Source organism: Anarrhichthys ocellatus, unplaced genomic scaffold, assembly GCF_004355925.1.
Source record: "Anarrhichthys ocellatus isolate YVR2014 unplaced genomic scaffold, GSC_Weel_1.0 scaffold4, whole genome shotgun sequence".
NCBI classification, from domain to species: domain Eukaryota; kingdom Metazoa; phylum Chordata; class Actinopteri; order Perciformes; family Anarhichadidae; genus Anarrhichthys; species Anarrhichthys ocellatus.
Genome location: NW_022280034.1, coordinates 12,219,544 through 12,242,662, shown reverse-complemented (window position 1 = coordinate 12,242,662; position 23,119 = coordinate 12,219,544). Strand labels below are relative to the sequence as shown.

At 42.2% G+C, this 23,119-nt stretch overlaps 1 protein-coding gene across 1 annotated transcript; it reads right to left on the bottom strand.

The window, feature by feature from the left end:
- Positions 1–4,958: 4,958 nt before the first annotated feature.
- LOC116381675 (heparan sulfate glucosamine 3-O-sulfotransferase 6) lies at positions 4,959–22,094 on the bottom strand. The gene is made up of 2 exons (XM_031843996.1): positions 21,253–22,094; positions 4,959–6,884 (listed from the first exon to the last, which is right to left on the bottom strand). Exons 1-2 carry the CDS (start codon positions 21,771–21,773, stop codon positions 6,266–6,268), a joined length of 1,140 nt encoding a protein of 379 aa, XP_031699856.1. The 5' UTR covers positions 21,774–22,094; the 3' UTR covers positions 4,959–6,265.
- Positions 22,095–23,119: the final 1,025 nt, after the last annotated feature.

Here is a 23,119-nt window from a genome sequence, read left to right as displayed (position 1 = left end):
TGATGTTTGTAACTCCAAACAGTCCAGAGACATGAACAGATAATGAGACAATTGTCCCAGTAAAGACACACAGACTGAAAAAGACACGAAATGACTACAATTGACAGCTTTTGTAGTTGCTTTGCGTGTCTTTGTAGCATCTCTCTGTGATAATTTTTGGCCTTGTTTTAGTCATTCTGTGTCTCTTTTGAATTGATTTGCATCCCTTTGTGATTGTTTTGCATCTGTTCATAGTCATTTTGTGTTTCTTTGTAGCATGTAGCATATTCTGTTGCTTTCATGTCTCTGTCATAATGCATCTCTTTGTGGTCGTTTTGCATCTCTTTGTGCTCGTTTTGCATCTCTTTGTGGTTGTTTTAATTGACTTTTCAAATGGAAATCTTAACATTCACTTCATACAGATGTTCTGGTCCAGGCCCATTTAAGTAATCCATCCATAATACTAACAAACCAATTGACCATCACCTCTTAACTCTGGTACCATGTGGTTTCTACAACAGAGTAGCATGTTTTGATGTTAGCCTCTTAGCCAAGAGTTCTTTCTTTTTTCATTTTTCATAATTATCTGAGAATTGTTTCAGTCTGTGGCCGGTCCTGAACATTCAGTGTCCGGTTGTATGAAAAGATCCTTTAGTTTCTGGCAACAACATTGAAAAGAGGAACTGAATATTTAGCGTTTAGAACTGAAGACTATGCCAAAATCAGAAAAGTGTCAGACAAAAGCAGTTACATGTTAAATCAAGATATTTTTGCTCAAAGGGCAACAAATGCCTCCTCTATCAAGTGAGCACCAGGACACACTCCAGCCATGAAGAAATCCCTCTGGTTGTTTCATTAAATCTTTGCTTCCTCCCAGTTTATGCTCCATTAAGATGTACACTTTGGATTGACATATTATTCTGTAGCTGATTGAAATCCCACCGCAGTCAAATTTAGCTGCAATCTGGCAAAACATAAGGGATCATATATAATAATGTCAATGAAAGGGTTTCTCCCTCAGCAATTTTCTCAGTAATGACCAATTCAGCTCTATCATTCACAGTAAATGAGTCCACTACACTGGGGCGGTGGCAGATTGTAATCGCTTTCTCAGTCTGAGAATAACCCCGTGCATATGAGGGTCAAATGACCATAGATGACCCTGGTGGTGCAATGCTCTTTGAACTCTGACCTCTGGCCACACCGGAGGGCTGATCATGACCTCCACAGAGCAAGTAGTGGAGCACAGCAGTGACCAGTGACCAGTTGCTCGAGTCACTTCAGGAGTGAGAGGAGATGTTGTTTGGGTAATAAAAGGGGAATGTGGACAGTAGACTGTGTGTGGAGGCTCAACACAACAGGCCGGTTTTCAGTTTGGTTACGTAAAACAAGTATGGGCATTTTAGCGCTTATTCAGTGGGATTTTAGAGTACAACGGTGGCAGGATTTGGTCAACCTATTGAGGAGCATGAAGTCCTCCAGCGGAAAAATGAAAGAAATTGGAGTTGCAATTTTTCAAAAAACACAGCTGCCACTCTAATTTTTCATAGTGCTTTTTTTTCCAATATCAATGTATGTACGTATGTGCAATATAAACACTTAATATTTTCCACCTCATATGTGCAATATTGTGTAAACACTCACTCTGATTATATTGTATTTTTTAGCTTTTGCTGTTTTTTGCGGTTTACTTATTTATTATACCTTGCTGGGTTTTTTTCTACTGATACTACTGATTCTAATAAAGGATTACACCTTATGTTATCTTATCTTATCTTAATTTGATGTTTAGATAAACTCACATTCATTATCACCCTAATTCAACTTTTATGTTGTAAGCCTTGTCCATCAATCTGTTGATCCGTCGGTCCACCGCTTTGGTCCCAACTGAAATACCTAAACAACTTATAAATTCATTACCATGACATTTGCTACAGATAGCAATGGCTCCCACACCATGTATCCTTCTGGCTTTGATGATTGGTATTTCAGAATGAAATTTCACCACATAAAATAAGGCTTGATTTGCACCGTGCAGCAGGCAGTGTGGTAAACTGCGTGTGATGTGCTGTGGTTTCTAAAAGCTTGTCCTCCAGCTGCCTGAGTGAACCCATGCAGTGCCCTGCAAGCAGGCTGGCAAACTGACGGGCCATCCTCAAGCAGCCATTCCTCTCCCGCCCCAGTGAGGACACTTGATCCCCTCAACAAGGGTCACTGATCACTTTCATTTGGAGTGTGAAGATCTGAAGGGGGGACATTCGCCCATCCATCCCAAATATCCGGGTTCGGTCTAATCCATGCGTGTTTGGATCCTGTGCACCCTCAGTGGAGCCAGACGCTCACATGGACCATTGACAGGGATGTCATTGTGTGAGGGAGAGAGAAATGCATCAGGATTGGAGCCAGGGCTTTCTGGATAAAGGTCTGTTCTGCAGACCTGCAGCTGAACCATCCTGTTTGCATATCAATACCTTCAGGCCTGAATAACTTCGGTCAGCTGATGAATGAGAGATTTGCTGCTATCTCAAGTCTCAGGGCTCTTTGGTGCAGAGAGAGACATAAAGGAAACTTGTCACCCGCGGGTAACTCAACGACATAGCGGATGGTTCCCTTTATGCATTGCTCACCCATGAATGGGGTTGTGTGACTTGAAGATATTCTATAACTGGAGAGGATGCAGGGCGGAAAATGAACACCATCCACCTGTCAGATGCTAAGAAGTTTTACTGAAAAGGTAACTGATCATCACCAAAAGTCAATTCTGGAAAATGTAGTTGGCGGTGAAAAAGGCTGCTGAGTTTTCTTGACCTGAAGCTATGTTGATATAGAAGGTTTTCTAATCCTGTTTTCAGATATATTGCTCTTTGGGGGCAGCAGGAACAAAAACAAAAAAATACAAAGTTATATTATTCTTTTGGAGTCGAGTTTCTGGACATTTGGAAAATGCAAGTCAATTATTTACCCTCCTTTAAGCTCTGTTTTAGGTGTCCACTGAAATAGATATCCGGAAATATCTGGTTCTTTAACTTAATGTTCCATTACCAGCTCACATTATTTGCTGGCCTGCTGTTTGGTGCTGGACAGGTATAGTGTGCAGTGGATTCATCAGAGTTTTTTCCATATGTGCCTGCTGCAGCCAAAAACAGTGAGCGCAATAAATCAGTTCATCGTTGCTGCCAACAAGCTGAAACTTGCTATAAAGTTCTGTGGTGCTGAGGTGAACTGCAGAGTTGGATGATAATTATAAAGCAAAAAAACAAAAAACAAAACTACAACTGATACCACCACAGATTTTTTTATGAAATAAAATATCAACTTAAACAGCCACTGATAGATAGTAGACAGATGGAACCACCGGACTGTGCGGCCCTGGAAAGATTAAAGTCATACCCTGGTCCGGAATCCATGTGTGCTCCCTTATGTATGTGTTTTTAGGTCCTGCATTGATTACAGATGTATGGAAGCTATATCAGATGTTAAATAATATTTTACAAATGTATGATAGCGACCCATGTTCGACCCTGAGTTAAATCAAAGTGACACTAGGACATGGTACGTATAAGCACATATCCCCGCCGCCTATAAACTAAACAGGCAGTTATTGATCCGCACCATCTCCCTTCAGTGGAGGTCCCAGAGGTTGAGAATGCAATATTAATGGATCGGGGGGGAGTTGTTGTAGGCCTGTGTGTGTGTTTATTTGTGTGCGAGTGTTTGTGTGTGTGAGCATGCATCCACGCTCATAGCTCATGCAGGGCGACTCCATTAACCAGCACGGCGGTGGCGGGTCAGCAGTTTATGGCGGCCAGGCTCACAGGTCAAGGGGGACTGAAGAGGTCAAAGATTGTTCATTCCCAGAAGGTCTCCAATCACCCCAGCGAATTGATTGCTTACACATCGGAAAAGCCACTGTCCTGCGTTAACTTCAAATTTAGACCCTGCAGCCACACGACCCCTCCTAAACTCGCCCACCACCAACTTCTGCAGCTGGGAAGCGTTTGTCAAAGAATGACCACTCGCTTATGCTTACAGGAATAGCTCCACCCATTGGGAAATAAGCTTATTTGCTTACTTGTCAATACAATCAGATGAGAAGATCCACTCTCATCATTTTCAGTTCAATATAAGGCTACAGCCTGCTAGCTTAGTTTAGTAACAACATGTGGACTAAACAAACAAGATTAAACATGTTAATTAGTGAGCTTTAGAGGTTTGTTGTTGCGTTTAGACAAGGCAAAGCAAGCTGGCTGCTTTCTGCCTAAGCTAAGCTAAGCGGCTGTTGGCTCTAGCTTCATATGTTTAGCATACAGACGAGAGTATCAATATTCTCATCTGACTCTCAGCTATTTTTTTTTAAATGTTGAACTATTGCTTTGACCATGGTGCCAAGTTTTGCAGTTAATTTTCCAACATGGCTTCCGGTTAAACAATGAAAACAGCTTTGTTAACTGTGGCACGCCTTCTTGCAGTTTTAACCCCTTTACTGGCGCACTGCTTTAATTTGCTGAGTACGTCACGTGACAGGGAATACTCAACAGGGATTGGACCTAAATGCAGAGAGTTGAGCAGGAAGTGGGATTAACCATATTTATGTGAATTATTAACGATTCAGCAGATGGCAAGAGTCCAAATAGGCAGAGGGTACAGCTGGAGAACAGGTGACAGGAAAACACGCAGCAGAACACCACATAACAATGATGAAGAGCTGACAAAGATCAAAGGAACTAGGCTGGTATATGTCGTGAACGACTGATGGGGAAATTGGGGACAGGTGAGCAGGAGGTCTAATGACTGCAGTGCTAACGAGGGACAGGTTAAACTAATGAGGGTGGGGCAGACAATCAGAACAGGCGGGAAAACACACGAAAGCAGGCAGAAAATAATCTGTAATGAGAGGAGAGGTGAGTAACAGAATAGTGGTTAGTACTTTGTTACCTTCGGACAGAGATTTTAAAGTTCTTTATTATATTATTATATTTGAAAAATGTAATACTTAGTTTTATAAATAAGTAAAGGCTAAATGTTAAACAATCTAAAGCATTTGCATACACTATGAATAAATGTCAGTTTTCCTACTTCGTCATCCCTTCACAAAAATCACAAAACAGTGATTAAATGTAATTTCTTTTCAAATCATCCAGTGTCTCTTCCAGGAAAAAAAAAAAATCATCTGCTAAACAGATGTACTTTAGATTCCCGGCAGCAGCAACATTGGTTTGTTTGGAATAAATACAAAGACCATGAACTGAATGCTGCGAAGCAAAAATGAGCCCAAAACACATTTTCGAATAAAAGTTTTAGTCAGAACTTCCTGCAGAATATACAAAAGACTCAAGAGAAAACATCTCAACAATAGTTTGTCATATTATAAATTAAGCTTTTAGAAATATAGAGTTGCATGTAAGTACCGTTTGTGGAGGTGAGTGTTGATTAAATGAAGTAGAAAACAATCACAGATTCAGGTGTTGTCTGTAGAGAACATTTTATACAAGCACTGTATTGGCGACATAAATAACAGCAAATGTACAACACATAGTAGCTGTGTTTCATATTTCTGGTACATTGTTTTTCCACCAGTACCAGATATCCTTCTGCGTATGCTACATCTTTATTTTTTAATAAAGACAGTCCAGAAAGAGAGCTTCCTCTAACTTCATACACAGAATAAACGTGACAGACACAAACGGAACAATGCTGATTGGACTGAAAATATTCTGAATGATTAAGTTATATCTCAACAACACACATTTACATTTATTTTGATTGTGCATAATTCCAAACCCTTTGCTTCTTTCCTCACTGTAAGTGTTGTTTTTCAGCAGAGCTCCCGTGTCCCAATAGTCCAATATGTCATTTGATTTAACTTCAGGCACATCTCTTTGCAGTGGGGGCGTCTTTCTGGAGTTATTTTCAAATCACAGGCTTTGCTGTTAAGTGTTTTGGACATCAATGACAGCTCAGCATACACCTGGCACTCACGGTGCCAAGTGCAAGTATATGCTTCAATCTGGTTTGCTCTCGTCACAGTGCAGCAGCAACCAGCACTTCTCAAAAGCGTTCCTTTAGCATTGCTTGCTAACAAACTCACACATTTTGATAGCATGGCTGCTGTAAATCTGGAGGAAGAAAAGGAGTTTTCATAGCTTAAGAAATGAAGGAAAGGTATATTTTGCACAGTAAAAGCTTTGGTAATACACAATGTCTTCAAGATATCCCTGTCTGGTTTTGGTAGTTGGCTGACCAAGAAGGCTAGTAACAGTTTTTAAGAGCTTTGGCGAGTAGCCGTTCAGTCCCAGCCAAAGTTGTGGCCGGTCATTTGGTAAAACTTGAGATTGAAGGGTCTGTAGAAGTCTCTGAGCCGATGCAGGACGTCAGAGGGGATCTGGGGATGGGGCCTGCCCTTCGACTTCCCCAGGCAGCGCGGCCTGCTGCTCCCCTCAGGCTTCTTTAGGCAGGGGAAACCTTTGGTCTGGTTGAAGTAGAAGTGCTTGTCTGTCACCACGCGTTTGAGCCCCAAGAAGTCCTGGACCCGGCCCATCTCGCCCGCCGGGTCCGTCACAAGGCGTTCGCCGCTGACAAAGAGGAGGCGTGAGAGCGGGAAGTAGCGCAGCCAGTTCTCTAGGTGCTTGGCGTAGATGCCGATGCGCACGGCACTCCAAGATGTGTCGATGAGGCCCGTGGTGGCATTGCGAAAGGCCAGGTTCTGGAATGACGGGAGCCCGGGAGATTTGGACAGAGTCTGGGTGTAGTCGGAAACAGCCCGGGTCACGGGGTCACGCACCACCACGATGAGCTTGGTGTGGCGGCTCATGGAGAAGACACGGCGAGGGGCTTCCTTAGTGATGAAGTAACTGGGGGTCTTCTCCATGGTGATCTGACCCTCCAGAGTACGAGGCATCAGGTTCCTGCACGACGGAGAAAAGAAAGATTGCCATTATTAAAACTGTAAATATTTTCCGTGAGAGTATACTTGAGAAAATGCCAACATACTGTAAGTTCTATATTACAAAAATAACATCTATATATATTAAAATAAATTAAAACATTCCCTTGATTTTCTCATTATTCGCATCGCATTCCTTTGACGATGCCTCACTTGCCTTGAAGGCTTTTTGATTTTGCTGTGGAATTAGTGAGCTACATCCGTGATTAGAGGGAGATAAACATGACATTAGCTGCCGGCATTGATGAAGTGACTGTGTCAGCTCAGACTGGGAGGGAGTCTGTGAGCGGCTACTGTAGGAAAACCGCAAGGCTATATTAACCTCAGGAAAGTAATTTCCTCTCCTCTGCTACCTCCTCCTCAACAGGCTCTCCCTCCCTGGTCCTTGGAGCTATGAGAGCGTCCCACGAGACTAAAATAATAGCCACATTACTGTCATACCACTGGTATTTGTAGCCCTACAGCAGGGTTGGAAAAGTTACTCTTAATGCTTTTTCACTTTAATTCCTTGTTTGTACAACAAGCTAATCCGTATCACATACAGCGTTAGAAACCAAAAAAAACAACAAGACGACATAGTTTAACAAGCAGCCAGAATTGTTTGGCTATATTTACAGCAGTATTGATACGCTTCCAGATCTCATTAATTAATTTGGTGAGTACAATGTTATCATTGCACATTGAAATGATTAGCAAAGTTAAAATAAGACCCAAGCTGTAATACACTGGAATGATCCTTTAATTTATTAAAAAGAGTCCATAGTATTGTCTGATGGTTATGTGTTCGCATTCAATCCTGGTTGTTGCATTTGGCCCTCAGATTGTAATTATAATCAGCGGTATTATAAGTATTCTAGTCACACTTTGGCTCTTAGAGGACGAGGCTGCCCTCTTCCTCTTGATCTTTACTCCTACTTAGATGGCTCAGAGGCTGAGAAGACGTAGTAGTGCCTCAAATCTTTCAACAAACCCAGACCAGAGCCTGCATTTGACTGAGAGTCATTATAACGTGCCAGAGCAGATTGTATAAAAAACGAGGAAAATGGGAGGGAAAGGAAAACACATTTGTCTCGTGCCCTTTATTTCATTCAAATGCTACTGCAACGTTATAATGAAATCTAATGACCTCCGTTGTGAAAAAAAAAAAGATTCTGCCAATTTTCTTCTAAATGAATTATGTTGAATTCAAAGAGGGAGATTAAAAATCTCAGGCTCAGTTTGTGTTATAGAAATCTAAGCAATGAGGAATGTGTTGCATCTGTGAAAGATCCCTCGGCTAATTTCCACGCTTCCCCTCTCCCTCCTCAGCAGGCATGTGGTGACGGTTGGGTCGGAGTCTTCGTGGTTGGTCTGTAAGTGAAGGGCTTAGGGGGCTCTGAGCTCTGGTGTGTGTGGGGATGGAGCCGACTCCATTCCTCTCTCTCTCTGATCCAACACACACACAGTCCGCTCCGACTCTCCAAGCATGAAACCATGAGGGTAACAACAGATACACAACTCATGGTATTCATAAGAAACCCCCGAGCTGCTTTACAGGGCTCGGGCTAAAACTAAAATCTAGAGATATATATAGCAAATACCAAAGGGAGAAAAGTTTAGAAAAAACAATACTGTTCCTATGGCTAGTCTCAACATTGGGATGTATTACAATGAGCATTTCAGGCCAAAGTATAAGCTGCAACCTATCGCTCTGAAGCCAAGTTCCTGAGGCTGGTCACCACATGACGTGAGTGGCAAAACAGGTTTTATGAATCCAAAGCCACATTTTCCATTTGGATCCAAGGGCAGTTTAACGACAAAATTCACCCTTTTGATACGGTAACTCTCATTTGTCATCACTCTGTAAGGTTATTTTGCGGTAATTACATGCTGGTCTGGTTAAGTATTTATTTATTTTTTATCTGAAGGAATGCGACGAAAAACACACTACCGAACAATGTGGACCCAGATATGCAAGACATTGTCTGTATTTACGTTTATTTTCTGTGGTTGCAGGCAGTGACATCAAAAGCAACCAACCTCAAAACAAACATATGTGAGGTGCTGGTGTGTTTGCCCTGTTTGGTATTTTGCGAGTGTGCCTATAGCACTATATGGATGTTTGATTTCATCCAATCAGTCTAATGGAAGCCATGGTGTTCCATTCGAGGCTGAGTGGGGCTCCCATTGACATCGTGTTTACATTTTAAACCTCTTGCCTGTAATCACAGAACAGCCCGCTACAAAAGAAAGCCCAGGAGGAGGCCACAGCAAAGGGAGGAGGAGGGGTAAAGCAGGGGGATAGAAGAAGAAGAAGAGAAAAGGAAAATCTTGGGCAAGAATAAGAGGAAAAGAGGTAAAAGCACTGATGAAGAGCAAAAACGGCAGTAATGTAATCCTCTCATTAACCTGGAGTCACTGCTCAGAAGCGTCTAATCTCTTTTTCTCTCGAGAAGATGAAATCATAGTGTTTGTTCTTTTTATCTGATGCTTGCCGCCGTATGGTTTCCAAAGAGTTTTTCGGGAAACCTAGCGACCTGATGTTTTCATCACACCTTCACCGTTAGCATCTGTAGCAGGAATTCATTCGGCTTTGAAAGTGCACATGCTCACATTTAGCTGTGCTCTTTGTGGGTGGGCTGAGCTTTTATTAGGGCCTGTTGTTGAAAGCACTGGAGGCTAATAAGGCTACTGTTTATGACCAGAATATGAGGATACACGAGTGAGCTGTGAATACTGACCTGCGTCGGGCTCTCAACAAAAGCAACAGCAGACGAGCACGGTCTGCTTCACGTGTCGACGGACCGTTTGAGAAGCGTTTTCCAGTCCTGGTTTATAAGCCCAGTTTAGATAACTACATATTTGGTCAAAAGTGAGTTCATACCAGAATCTTTTGACACTTTTTCTGCATAAAAAAAATGATTGCGCCAAAGAAGTGTAAAATGTCCAAACACAAGGCAGGATTTGCAGTAAAATACAGGCCAAACCGCGCTCACATCAATTTTACACATAAGGTTGAATAACTCTGGGGTTATTTACCAGGCAGACAAAGTTGTATACTAATTATGGGAAATGTTAGACAAAGTGTTTTTTGGGAATACGAGTTAAAATATAATTTCAAATTTCTTTTTTTTCATTATCTTGCTCTGCAAGTGTCCCACCAAAGCGCAATACGAAATCGTTGAAGTACCCCCTTTAACTACCATTAAATCATAAAAAAATGTTTTAAATATATTAGATTGTTGACTAAAATTAATAATAAATAATATGATGATAATAATAAATGAATAAATGTTTTATTACAAATAGACTGACAGATACACAAATAGCAAAACAGAGCTACTGTTCATCTGATCACTATGAACTACGCTGAAAGAACACATTCGGTTCGTAGATGCGTCATTTTCAACCCTGCGTTCCCTGAAGACTGTTGCCAAAGGCCGAGTGCAATATTTGTATTATTTAGGTGTTGGGTGAAACGAAGGGCATCACAACATCACATCTATCTGCTATGCAGTCTGAAAACCCCTTTTATTCTATCAAATTGACTGTTTCTGTAATTATTGTAATTACTGTAATTATTATATGACTTTTAAGGGAATGAAAGGGTTTGCCCACTAAAGTGCTACTCAAATGTGAGTTTGTTTTACCTCCAAAGTAAAAAAGGCACCTGCAGGTAGAGCAGACACGGTGGCTTCAGCCACTATCATTTCTGTTCGTACACCACCCATCTCTCTCTCTTTCTGCGCTTTCTACTACGACATACACTCAAACACATGTAAACACATAGATCCACATCTGGGAGTAATGAAGTCCCCAGTTAGAGTGTGTGTGTGTGTGTGTGTGTGTGTGTGTGTGTGTGTGTGTGTGTGTGGCGGAGATGAGGGAAGTGTTTCTGGGTTAGGAAGTTTTCCTCTGGTGCCGGGGGTTCGGAGCTCTGAAAGCTGTGATCCATACCGGCCCCGCTGGGCCCAAGGCCAGACCCCCGGACCCTCTTAATCCCCACCAGCCTGCGCTGCGCGGAAATGGACTCTTCCACCCTGAAGGTCAGAGGCAGATGGTTGTGATTCAGAGGGCGAGACCACCGGGGATCACAGGGGATCATGTAATGCAACATGTCATCATGTGCAGATCTCTCTCTCGTACACGCGATGTTACCCCCTCTTCTCCTTCATCCATCCCTCCACTTCTCCTCCGTTCACCTCGTCTTTCCCCCATCTCCTTCTTACAACTTCAAAGCCTCCACTTGGCCTCCACTGTACCCTTCAAAGTGAGATTGTTATGAATACATTTGACACGTGTGAAGGAATTTAAAAGCCCATTGACATCCTCAACCACTACAGAGGGAGACATGAAGACGGATGCAGTCTGCCTGTGTGTGTGTTCAAAGATCTGTAAAAGCTGCAGCGTGGAGGGAGGTTTGTCATTACTGACGGCAAATACAGGGTGAGGAGCTTCTGTGGGCTGATTAGAAGTCAGCGAGGACTGGAAGCGACTCAATAAAAGGGGAAGTAAAGTAGTACTTCTCTGTGTGTGTGTTGGAGTTGGGCCATTACTTTGTGATGCTTCTGGCCAAAATTTGGCTTTTTGTTAAATGTATCCACTGCCAAGTAAAAATAGAGAAAACTCCTTTCTTCAACATTTTCTTATTTCTGTCAGGTATTCTGATTGTGAGGAAATAATGAATGATATGAATGTAAGTTGCATCTGGGTTTCATTGCCCAGTTTTTGTGTCTAAATACAGTTTCAGAGGATTGTCTTGTGAAGTAGAAAATTCAGATAAAAACGGTCTTGAAATGATCTTTTTACAGGGTTTCTGCAGTGTTAACAAGTTTAAATTATTAAATAAGACTTTTTTTAGACCTTTTAAATCCCAAGCAGAATGCAATTTAATACCTTTTTATAAATACGAATAACAGAAAAATCAGTAGGGACAATAAAGCCAACATTCATTTATTAAGTATATGAAATTATTGAAATATATATATGTCTTATTCATTGTTAGTACTACTGAGTACTGTATAACAACAATTCATAGTGATTAAAAAAATATATTTATGTGACGTGGACCCAGAGAAGCAGCAGAGAATTGCTGGATGCACACTGAATATTGGCAGAAGATATCATCCATCAGCCCTTTACGCAATATCTGTATGAAATAAACCCAAATTGCCCACACCTCATGTTACTGTATCTCACATCAGCATGCGTGTGGCGGACCATTACACACTCCGAAGGTTACCGTCTGGCTGAAGCACCAGGGTGGTGAGGAGTGTTTTAACCGAGGAGGTTCGCATCAATGGGGTAGGTCGGTAGGAAAGAGCTGAAGAATGTGTCTCGCTGAGGGGAAAAATAGAGGCGTAACAGTTAGTAGAGACATCAGAGGGTCTACAGAGAGTGGTGAGTGAGTGAGAAGTGGTCAGTCAGAGTTTCCGCTGAGAAACCAGGGCGGCCCTAATGATAGAGGAAGATCCGTGTGTGTGTGTGTGTGTGTGTGTGCTTCTGTGTGAATTTTCTACTAATTCTATTTCAACATTTAGCATTAGCTTCCAAAGTGTTTGAATCATCTGTTAATCGCTGACTAATGTAACAAATTAATTGATGATTTGTCTTAAAGGAATAGTTTGATATATGTTGAGTTGGGTAATAAATCTATTTTATTAACTAATTTGAACTGGTGGTTTAGGAAGATGTTTAAAAATGAAAATCCATTTTTCATATCACCCGGCCCTAGTTAGATGAGCAGATTAATACCACTCTCATGTCTGACTGTATGTGAAGTATGTAGGCTAGCTGTTTCCACCTGTTTCCAGTCTTTATGCTAAGCTAAGCTAACTGTCTCCTTATATTTACCGTAGAGACTTGAAAGTGGTATCAAGCCTCTCATCGAACTCTCGGCAGGATGGAAAAAAAGCTTATTTCTTAACCAAATATAAATTATGATTAAGTTATCTCCAGGAGGTAAAGGGCAAAAATATCACAGCAATGACTAACGAGCGCCAAAGTGCTCAGTACTTAAAAATGACCACAGTAAGAAAAAAGAAGAGAAAATGAAGAACAGGAAGAAGGGATGCAGTGATTTTATCTTTCTGATAGCGTAACAACCTGTAATGTTGGAACATGGAAATAAGCCTGTAAGTTATGTGTCTGAATGTGTATGTGTGAGCGTACTGTATGTGTCCATATGAGTGTAAGTGTGTGTATGTGCGTGTGCACTGATTGTTCCCACCCCTCCTGACTTATCAAATGGGAAAATCTGCAGTCGTGTTCCTGCCGGGCCCACAGTGGCCTACTTGTGTGACTTTATCTCCGAACTGCCGGGGGGCCCCGGGGGCCCCACCCTGCCTCCATCCGATCCCCTGAACACAGGATGGGCAGATAGAATGGTTAGGTCCTGAAATGATGTCCTTTCCACAGTTACATTATTGGGCTGTTAATAACGTGTATTTACTGTGAATGTAAAATTCCTTTTGAAATAATCCTGTCAATTTATCAGCACATTAAAGCTGAAGCAATTAGTCAGTTACTCAATTATTTGATTGAGAGAGAATTGACAGGGAATTATTTTGATAAGACTCATTGTTGAAATTTAACTTAGGTTCTGAGAACATAATTGGCATTTTTTGCTATTCTACATTTTATGGATAAAAACATGTATCAAGTATTTGAGAAAATATGACAAAAATATTCGTATATTGTTACAGCCTTGCAGCACATATTTGCAGATGTATTCAAAAGTGTTAAGAATTTTACTCAATCATCAGATTATTTTGTACTCTATAGGCTGTGGCAAGTAGTGTGCTTTATGTTGAATAATGTTAATGCACAATTTGAAGGAGCAGACGGGAGATTGCATTTCACTGGAGTTGTAACGTTACCTTGTACAATTTCATGTGACAAATAAATTGGTTGATTTGAATAAAGAAGTCTTGCGCTCCAGTTTTTACCAACCGGCAACCAGGAGCAACAAGACCACAGGGTTAACGGTAGAGCTTCATTTTGGCTCTTCAGAAACCCATTCCATGTGCTCCAAAATACATTGCAAGTATTTCCAAATATCAAATTATTAAATTGTTATTCATATTGGAGGAAGCCGACATATTTTGTAATACTTACTATATACTATATTTCATAAAGACAGACAGCCAGACTGCAGATTTTGTTGTCCTTCAGTTCAGCCGGTTCAGTTAAAGATTAAACATGAGTCAACATGTCCATACTTTAAAGTTTACCCTTCCCATGAGTCGCACAGGCGACAGAAAACAACCAAGTTTCACTAATTAAACAGCTTTTCTAAATGAGGACACACACACACACACACACACACACACAGACAGACACACACACACACACACACACACACACACACACCTCAAAAACACTGTAATTGACTCAATATGGACTTTTGCTGGTCTGGCAACTCCCCAGGTCCCCACCAATAAGAACACTCAATGCTGTATGATGCTAAAAACCCACTTCCGAACAGCTTCAGCCTGCCCCTCCTTGTGGTTTCTCAGCTCATTGTTAGCAGTGTCTTAAGTTGAAAAACGGAAATTGCCCCTGGCAGAGGCACGGCTTTTTGCAACTGGAAATAGTCCATTCAGCGGTCTGCTATTAGTGCCATCTATCAGGCTCATGAGAGTGGACTCAACAGGCCCTGGCTGCGTTTACACACATCAAACATGCAGGACGAAGTAGAGTTTGGATGGACATGAAGCGGGAGCTGGTGACGGTTTCCAGATTTCCTCCAATCACAGCGTCTTGTTTGATGGTTTGCTTGTCCTCAAATTCAGCTCATTTTAATCTCATTTCCTCTCAAAGCCGGCACAGACATCACCGACAATTAACCAGTTCAAGTCGGTTAAGTCAAACCGATGGGAGTTTTCGAGGAAGGTTTGACAGCAGACAAAGAAAGGTGTGTTTCTCTGTGGGATTCTCTGGGTGGCTGCCGGTTCTCACGACCCCTCACTCACCCAGGCAGTCAGACATTAAACAGAGATAGACACCAGTGACACACGCACACACACACACACACACACACAGTCAATAATTACCTGCCTCTCCAGACAGACCAGTGATGGTTAACTGGGTGTGGGTTTGAGTATCTGTCCTCCCATCAAAACCAAACAGCAGTAACTGTGTGAATGTAACTGTCAGTATCTCTTTCAATGACAAAAATCATTTACATTTTATTTATATAGCGCCAACTCATATAATAGAAGTTATCTCAGGGAATGTTCCATATTCCACTTTACAAAATGATCTTTATAATAAAGTGATTGACTTAAGTTGAGAAAGTGAGACGATATTGTACTCAGATCTGTTCTTCAACGTAAAACAGTTGAATAAAAAGAGCAAGAAGACAGCAGAACTAAAGAGCAACTCCAATCCATGGGCATCATGAACTGATCATTTAGAACACATCGTATAGTAGATCTTAAAACGTTGATTGATTAGTTGATAAGTTGATTCCTTTTCAATTTTGGAAACAACTATTTTGGAAATTAGTCTTTTTTTTTATCCCAAAAAGATGCCAAACTTACTCCCAGCTTCTCAGTTTTGAGGGCTTTAGGTTTTATTTTGTGTTTCATATCATTTTAAACTAGATATTTTGGGCTTTTTTGATTGTTGGTTGAACAAAACTTAACTATTTTCAAACATTTTAGAAACAAAAATCTGCAGCATCATTTTCTCGTCTAATATTTTGTCCGTCTTTTTAATTAGGCTAAAATGTCCTAATCACTATCACACCTCTTTAGTGATGATGGGAGAAGCAGAAGCTATTTTACTGCATTTGATGTAATCTTAAATTAGGATTTAAACACCAGCAGATGATGTGAAGTGATTGGGGACAAAACCCCCACAGTCCTCGTTCTGCACCAGTTCAATGGAAGCTAATATGAAGTTTGACAAGTCAAGTCAGTATCTTTCAAAGTGACAAACTTACTTATATTGTGTTACTGTTCCTCTACTGGAGCTCAGCGAGGAAAAACACAGAGAGGTCATTTTCACATTGACTGCATTAAGAGGAGTAAAAAAGTAGGTCGAGAGGAAGTAAAAGCAAATGACGGAGAGAGGAGGAGAAGGAAGCAGAAAGATAATTATTTTCTTGTGGTCCATTAAACATTTCTGCTTGTCAGTCATCCTGATCTCTGCCTGTTTAACAAGAAAAAGCAGACTTTGATGAGCGAGCAAAAGCAACGGCATGTCCTGATCCTGTTACTTATTAAAATGCACACTCTCAGTCTGATCGTCTGCAATTACAGACGAATAGACGATTGAAATTAAAATCAGTGACAGGGATGAACGACACGGACCCCTGTGTTTCTGCGCCCTGTAGCTGTGACTGAAGGGTTGTGAGGTTCATAGCTTGCCTCTCATCGTGCATCTTGTTCCATTATTTCTGATTGGATGAGACGCGGCATGCTGGGAGTCTAAAGGTCGTCCAATGACGAGCTGTCAAAATATTGATGACTGAGTTGGACCAAACCTTTTTTTTTTTACCAGTAAAAATCCATACCTGTCCTGCACCAATTTATCAAGTCATGTTTGATTATATGCTTATACTTTTTCTAAACTTCATTTACATATTAATTCTGACAAAACAACATTTAAATGTAAATAGCAGCACGTGTCACGTCATGTTTATTAGCTCTGACAGACCGGATGGTGTTGCTCATGTTTATGCATTAACCGACTACTTTTTCCTCCCTGCGCTGATGCGGATTGAAATACTCGCAAAGCATTCAGCCCTGTCTTCGGCACAAAGCCTTCTTTCTTCCAGCAAGATCTATACATTTCCTATTTTTTACAAGTTCTTGCTTGAAAGCCACTGTTTCCCCTCCGAAAAAAAAAAAAAACCCTCTTTGTCAGTCTGAAAAAAATCTGCAACATGCAGCTCCCAAGACTGTGATCAGAGAGGAATTCAACCGGAGAATCTCCTGTGAACAGTAGAAAAGTGTGACAGGAAATAAAACCAGGACATTCCTGTCTAGGTATAGCTGAATCGTACGACGCGCTTCCTGAGAGAGAGAGGAGACTATGAGACAAAGAAATGAGTCGATTAAGGACAGAGATTTAGAGACAGAGAGAAAGAAACATCGACTCTAAGGAGAGCTGCTGTACCAGGAGCGAGGACTCGTCCGCTGGCTTTACATTACACAGTTTGAGTGACCTGAACACGCCAATAAATCCACCACCGGCAACACTCACACTGTGAGGTATAAATGTCAGCAGTGGAAGGGAGTAATAGCTCCTTGTCAACAAGATTGAATATTCAGAAGTTAATTCATTTCTGCTGCAACAGGGCGATAAAGGCAGAGGGAGGGAGATCAATAGAGAGAACCTATTTTAGGTGATCGATATCGGGAGATGACATTTATATCTCCTGGATATTTATAGCGTCAAGAAAAGGTGTGCAAACGAGGGGGGGGGCGGAAGGAAAAGCAGGTCGAGCCGAAGCAGCGCGGATGAATCCGAGCTCACAACACATGCTCACACTCACTTTGCACACCATGGCTGTCTAAACCCTCGTTCTCCACCACCAAACCACAGAATCGTTTCCAGTTGATGGCGAAGCCAAGGCTTTTCCACATGCAAGCATTTTTTTTTTCTCCGACAATTTGCCAAATGCTTCCTTTAAGGATGTCCATGTGTTTTACTTGGTCACCGGCTGAAGACGTGCACGGGGGCCAAGGCTCCCTCTCCCAGCTCAAAGACGCAGACAGCGCTTTGACACGAGGAGCTCTGTCAGAGAATACATGTTTTGAGTGATACTTTCCAGCCCAGCTTCAGATGATATTGTTGGCTTTACATACAAACGCTTCTGTTTCAAATTGATATATGTGATTCACCGGGTACTTAACGTGCAATTACACCAAATGAATAATATTTTTAGAACAACATATGATATGTGGAAGTACGGAGGAGGCAGGAGGGCAGAAAGGGAGAGAGGAAAGGACTGTAGGAAGGCACAGGGAAGTCAGATGTGTCTACTACAACACATGGGGACAGCTCAACGTTGAGATTTGTCAATCAATTCGGATAGAGGGCTTTGTCGCCTCAATGCAAACACATGTCGCTTTAGAGCATATTGCTGAAACGATTCCGTCGATTTTTGGGGAGAACAGTCTCTGAGTCGTATCCGACTCAATACGTGGATATATTTTATACAATCAACTTTTTTTTTTACTAATAAGATGAGCTACTCCACAATCTTTCCACGTCCTCCATGGCAAAAAAAAATAAATCGCTTTGACTCTTGGTGCTTGTCCGTAGGCCAGTGAACTACGTCGCCCCTGGGTACAATAAGCTTCCCTCATAGCAGTAAAGGTTGAGTTGCAGGAATACTGAAGACAAGAGGGTGGCTGCTGTTGACTAATGCTTCACAAGTCCTTGTTTAACTGCGACCGGGGGCCTAATCCCTCTCAGCAACTCCGCACGTCCCTGAGCTGTCCGTGTTAATGCCTGACCTGTCACGACACTGGTCCAATTCACACAGTGTTGACACGAGCTGTCGGCGGATTAGTACGGAGCAAAAACACATGTTTCATTATGCCTTCAAAAGAGAAAGGAGAGGAAGGGAAAAAAAGAGAAGTGAACACGTCATGTCTGTGTTCAGAGAGCACAAGGTGAGGTCAGTTTACCATCAACAGACAGCAGTAAAAGGAATGTGTTATGGTCGCTGGTCCTCTCATCTTCAGCCGTTTCTAGTGTTCTGCTTTGTCACAATTCAGATAATTACAGATCCTAGAGCGTGCGGCTTCAACTAAAAATGCATGTCATCAAACGTTTGGGTCTTATCCACACACTTGTTAGATTAAATAAGAGCAAATCCAAAACTCATCCAGTTTAACGTATCTGTTTAGTTGGTCAAATACAAAAGCGCAAGTACGTTATTGTGCAAAGCAATGGCATCATTTCCAACGGAGAGAGTGGGAGGTAGCATTGTGTACTGATTTTCCACCAGGTTATGCAGCCAAAAGTTGAACTAAATTGACCTCTGACCCACGCTGACCTCCATCACGTGCGGCCAATGAGATTACTGGCACTGGAAGGATTCTGAAGTTATGACGGCCATGATTTACTAAAGAGAGGAGAAGCGGCAGAAAAGTTAATTTGTGCTTTTCTGAATTCAGGAAGTTCTGTAAATCTGATCCCATCGGGAAAAATCTGAAGCCTGGCAGAAAAGATTAGATGGGATGAGGATACGAGGTTAGAGGATACATTTTGAGATTGTTTAGTAGTCTAGTCCCTGTAGTCTATAATATCAGACAGCTGCGTTATTTCCTGCCAAATACTTCGGGGGAGACATGACAGTCTCACAGTTAACCTCTTAGGGCAGTAATGATAGAAATGCTGAAATTGAAGCTGATTTGTGCATCATCTTATATTCCCTAAACTCCAACAAGTTATACAGATCTGAAATAGTACTCAATTGATTAGTTGACCCACGGAAGATTCTACTTATTTTCCCAGCAATACTGCCAAACATTCACTGATGTTGGTTGCTCAAATGTCTGCTGATTGTATGATAGTTAAGTTATGGACTAAATCACTCATAACTGCATCATCACACATGCATTGGACATGCAGCAGGAAAACCCCGTCCTCCTCCTCTTCCTGAAAACCACACTGAGTAGAACCAACACACACGCACACACACTTGAATCTCTGATGTCGCTTAGTGCTGTTCCACCTGAGCCTCGCAGGGAACCAATCATTACCCGGCTGTATTGATCTCTCACAGCCTCTCTCTGTCTTCTTCTCTCAAACCCCGTTTTCCCCCCCTACCACACCTCCAACGTTCTCCTCTCTCTCTCTTCTACTAGTCTCTTCATCAAACCATCATTTACTCCCCGGATCTTTTTTTCCTTATTCTCCCTCTGTAATAGTGTTCCCCTGTTCCTCCCTCTCCGCCTCTTCTCCTCTCATCCCTGTGCTATCAGAAATATCAGATATCAGTCATTTCCAGCCTAAAAACAGGGAGGTTCCTCTGACCACGGCTGTTTAAAAGCATTCTTTAAAGCACTTTTTAGTTCATCAACTAAGACTAACGAATCTCTCTGCATGCTGCTGTCCTGAAAACAACGTCACGTGTCTGGGTTTTATTGTAAAAATGTAAGGCAAAAGAAATACGTCTGTCAATCTTTTAAAAAAAACACATTTCGGCTGATCCTCAAGCAAACACCTGACAGAGGGGTCATCCACACTACCACCATCCACAACAACCCATCCTCCCTCTGTGATCAGGCTGGCGGTGAGGCCCTCCGGGGACCAACATTGGACACTTAGGGAAGCAGCGCGTCAGCTCAATAAATAGCAATTTATTGGCAGGGGACTGAATACGCTGCCATCCTTGGAGGCTATCAGCGGAGCGTCTTATTGGTGCTGAGGGATATTAATGAAGAGGGGAGAGAGAGAGAGACTGATCACACCACGCATGAGATGATGCGTTTGCGGGCACCAAAACATGCTTCGCGTGGGCTAATGAGTGCAGAGTGTATTTGAAATAGCTCTGCTGCTGTTACATCATGCTCGGGCACTAATATGTCGTCATTTACTGTTTTAAAGGAACTGGAAAACACACCATAATAAGCGGACGACAACATGTGAAGAGGCCACCTGAAGCGCCGACATTAGTTTAAAAAAAAGAGTGGAAAAAAAAGTTCTTGACGTGTATGGCACTAAAAAGTGGGAAAAAATAACTGCTCACATCTCAATCTTAAATCCTCATACTGTATCCTCACCATTTATTAACGTTTATGTTTCAACACTCTTTTCAGTTTGAGGATGAAACAGATTCCAAAGACACACAATGAGATTTAACTTTGTTCAGACGTTAGCCACCCCGACGAGATCTACGAAAAACACTTATGTGCAATTGTTGATGATAAAAAAGAGATATAATGCACATTACAGAGAGGAAGTCATAATAAATCTTGAAGAATCTAAAGAAGAAGAGGGGTCTTCTTTTGGGGGTGCACATGTCTACTTGCAATGCATGACCTGATTTCACTAAAAGACATACAATGTATAACCCAACAGGAATAAGATCATTACATCGTTGAATTAATTCATCTTAAATCAATTCCTCCAGCTTAATAAACTAGAAAATTAAAAAAGGCTTCTGTGCATCTTGAGGGAGAAAGGGAAAGGTTTAGCTTCTGGAAAGTGAAAGTAAGCAGCTTTAACTTCTAATCAGGCGTCCTTGACTTCTGTCCTGAACTTTGACCCTCACAGTTCATTACTCCGGTAATTTCCCGGTTTCGAGACAGCAGGGCACCGCCTGATTTTCAGTAAATATTGAATTAATTGGTGTATCAGTTAGTATAAAAAAACAAACTGCCTACCTGTACCAGTCCAGTCCCTTGTCGTAGAAACGGTCAAAGAAGTGCGGCTCAGAGCCGACGGCTCTCACGTCCGGATGGATGCGCAGGAACTCCAGCAGAGCCCGCGTGCCACCTTTCTTCACCCCGATGATGATGGCCTGGGGGAACTTTTTGCTGCCGAAATTGTTGGCTATAGAGATGTTGTTAGGTGGACCGTCGCTGTTCGACAAGTCCGACAGCTGCTCGCGGACGACCTGAGACGCGTTATACGCGCCGAGCGTCTGCGCTGACAGCTCGTGTCCATCATCGACGGTGATTCTGTGTTGAATATTGCTTTGCTGGTCGTAAACGGGCCTGGGCAAGGAGTCACAGTATCCGTTGAGGCAGTAAAAGAGGTAAGTGAAGAGAATGATCATGGCCAAGAAGACGGACAGCTTGGACTGCACCCTCAGGTGTCCAAAGTTGAACGCAGCTCTCCATTTACTACATCCCATGAGTCGCACTCCAGAGCACGAGGACACAACGCAGGAAACATACCACATCAAAAGACTTCATACTTCTAAAAGTCCCCTGAGTGCTTTTTCACAAAAAAGAATTAAAAAAATCACAGCGCTCGTGCCACAACAGCAAGTGGCGCAAAACATGCTCCCCCGCGCGTAAAAGAGCTCTGCATGTTCCTCAGTTTATTTTGCTCGCCCTTTGACTCTCTGTCTCTCTCTCCTCTCACTTTCTCTCGTCAGCTCGTTATCGAAGACAACTTGTAGATATTTTTCAAGAACTCGAGCAAAGTCCCAGCGAGGCTCAGCTGAGAGGTGGCTGTGCGTTAACTTCCCTCAGCGCTCCGTGCTTTCTGTGCGCTCCCGTGGTTCCTCGGCAGGCAGAGGGCTCTGTAGCAAAAAAAACAAAACACGACACCCTTTTTCCCGTCTGACTGCCAAATCCACGCCCTGTTTCTCAAACACACGCCCCTTCCATCCTCGGCCCGTGCGACACTGCAATAACAGCGAGCAATGATTAACTTTGCACCCACTCCAAGATGTCAGAGAGGGAGAAACTCTCATAGCCTAAATATCTAATTATATTCAGTCATTAGTTTAATTGCATTTAATGCTTCGAAAGAGGAGGGAAATATCTGGAACATGATGAAGAGGGGATATTAGTTTTGATTGCGGACTGAGGATGCAATTCCTTCTTTAAATAATCCACTTTGAGACAGTCTGAGCTCCAGGTTGTTTCTTGCCCAAATTGCTCGCTGGGGACGGGGCTCGTGTCCACCTGCTGTCTGCTGGCCCTCCTGACCACACACCACCATGGAGCCAGGCATGACGCACACATTTAGCCTTTACACTCCTGCCCCACAGGGACAGACAGGTGTCATCAGCTTCCTCTAATTTCTTTCTCCCTGTGTGTGTGTGTGCATGTGTGTGTGTGTGTGTGTGAGACCAGTTAACTGATAATAGACTCAGACCATCATCAGTCTCTCTCCACCATTATTTGCAGTGTAGGTAAATATTGATAAATAATTAAGACCAAAACAACAATTCAACATTTTTGTTTTGTTTTAAACATTCGCAAGAGTTTAAGTAAAAAAAGAATTAGCCGTCATATGAGACAATTGCTGATATGCAGTTTTTGGAACCAGATCCTATTTACGTCCTGGAAATCCAGACATTTGTTCCTGAATCTTGCCAAGAAAGCCTCAGGACACAGATTATATTTTCAGCGATGACACGGACGAGATGAACTGTCCGGATCGCTCCCTCCTTGTACACTCTACTGGTGTACTGGAGGTGTAGCCTGCTGCAGTGAAAAACATAAAGTCAGCCCTGTTTTATTTGTGCAACCCTTTTCCGTTGGGAACGTGCAACTGTCTGCTCTTTTTGATTTA

Coding starts and splice junctions, on each gene's coding strand:
- LOC116381675 (XM_031843996.1), bottom strand. CDS start 21,773: ATGTGGTATGTTTCCTGCGTTGTGTCCTCGTGCTCTGGAGTGCGACTC. Junction 6,885..21,252: donor AAGGGACTGGACTGGTACAG/GTAGGCAGTTTG, acceptor TCCGTCGTGCAG/GAACCTGATGCCTCGTACTC.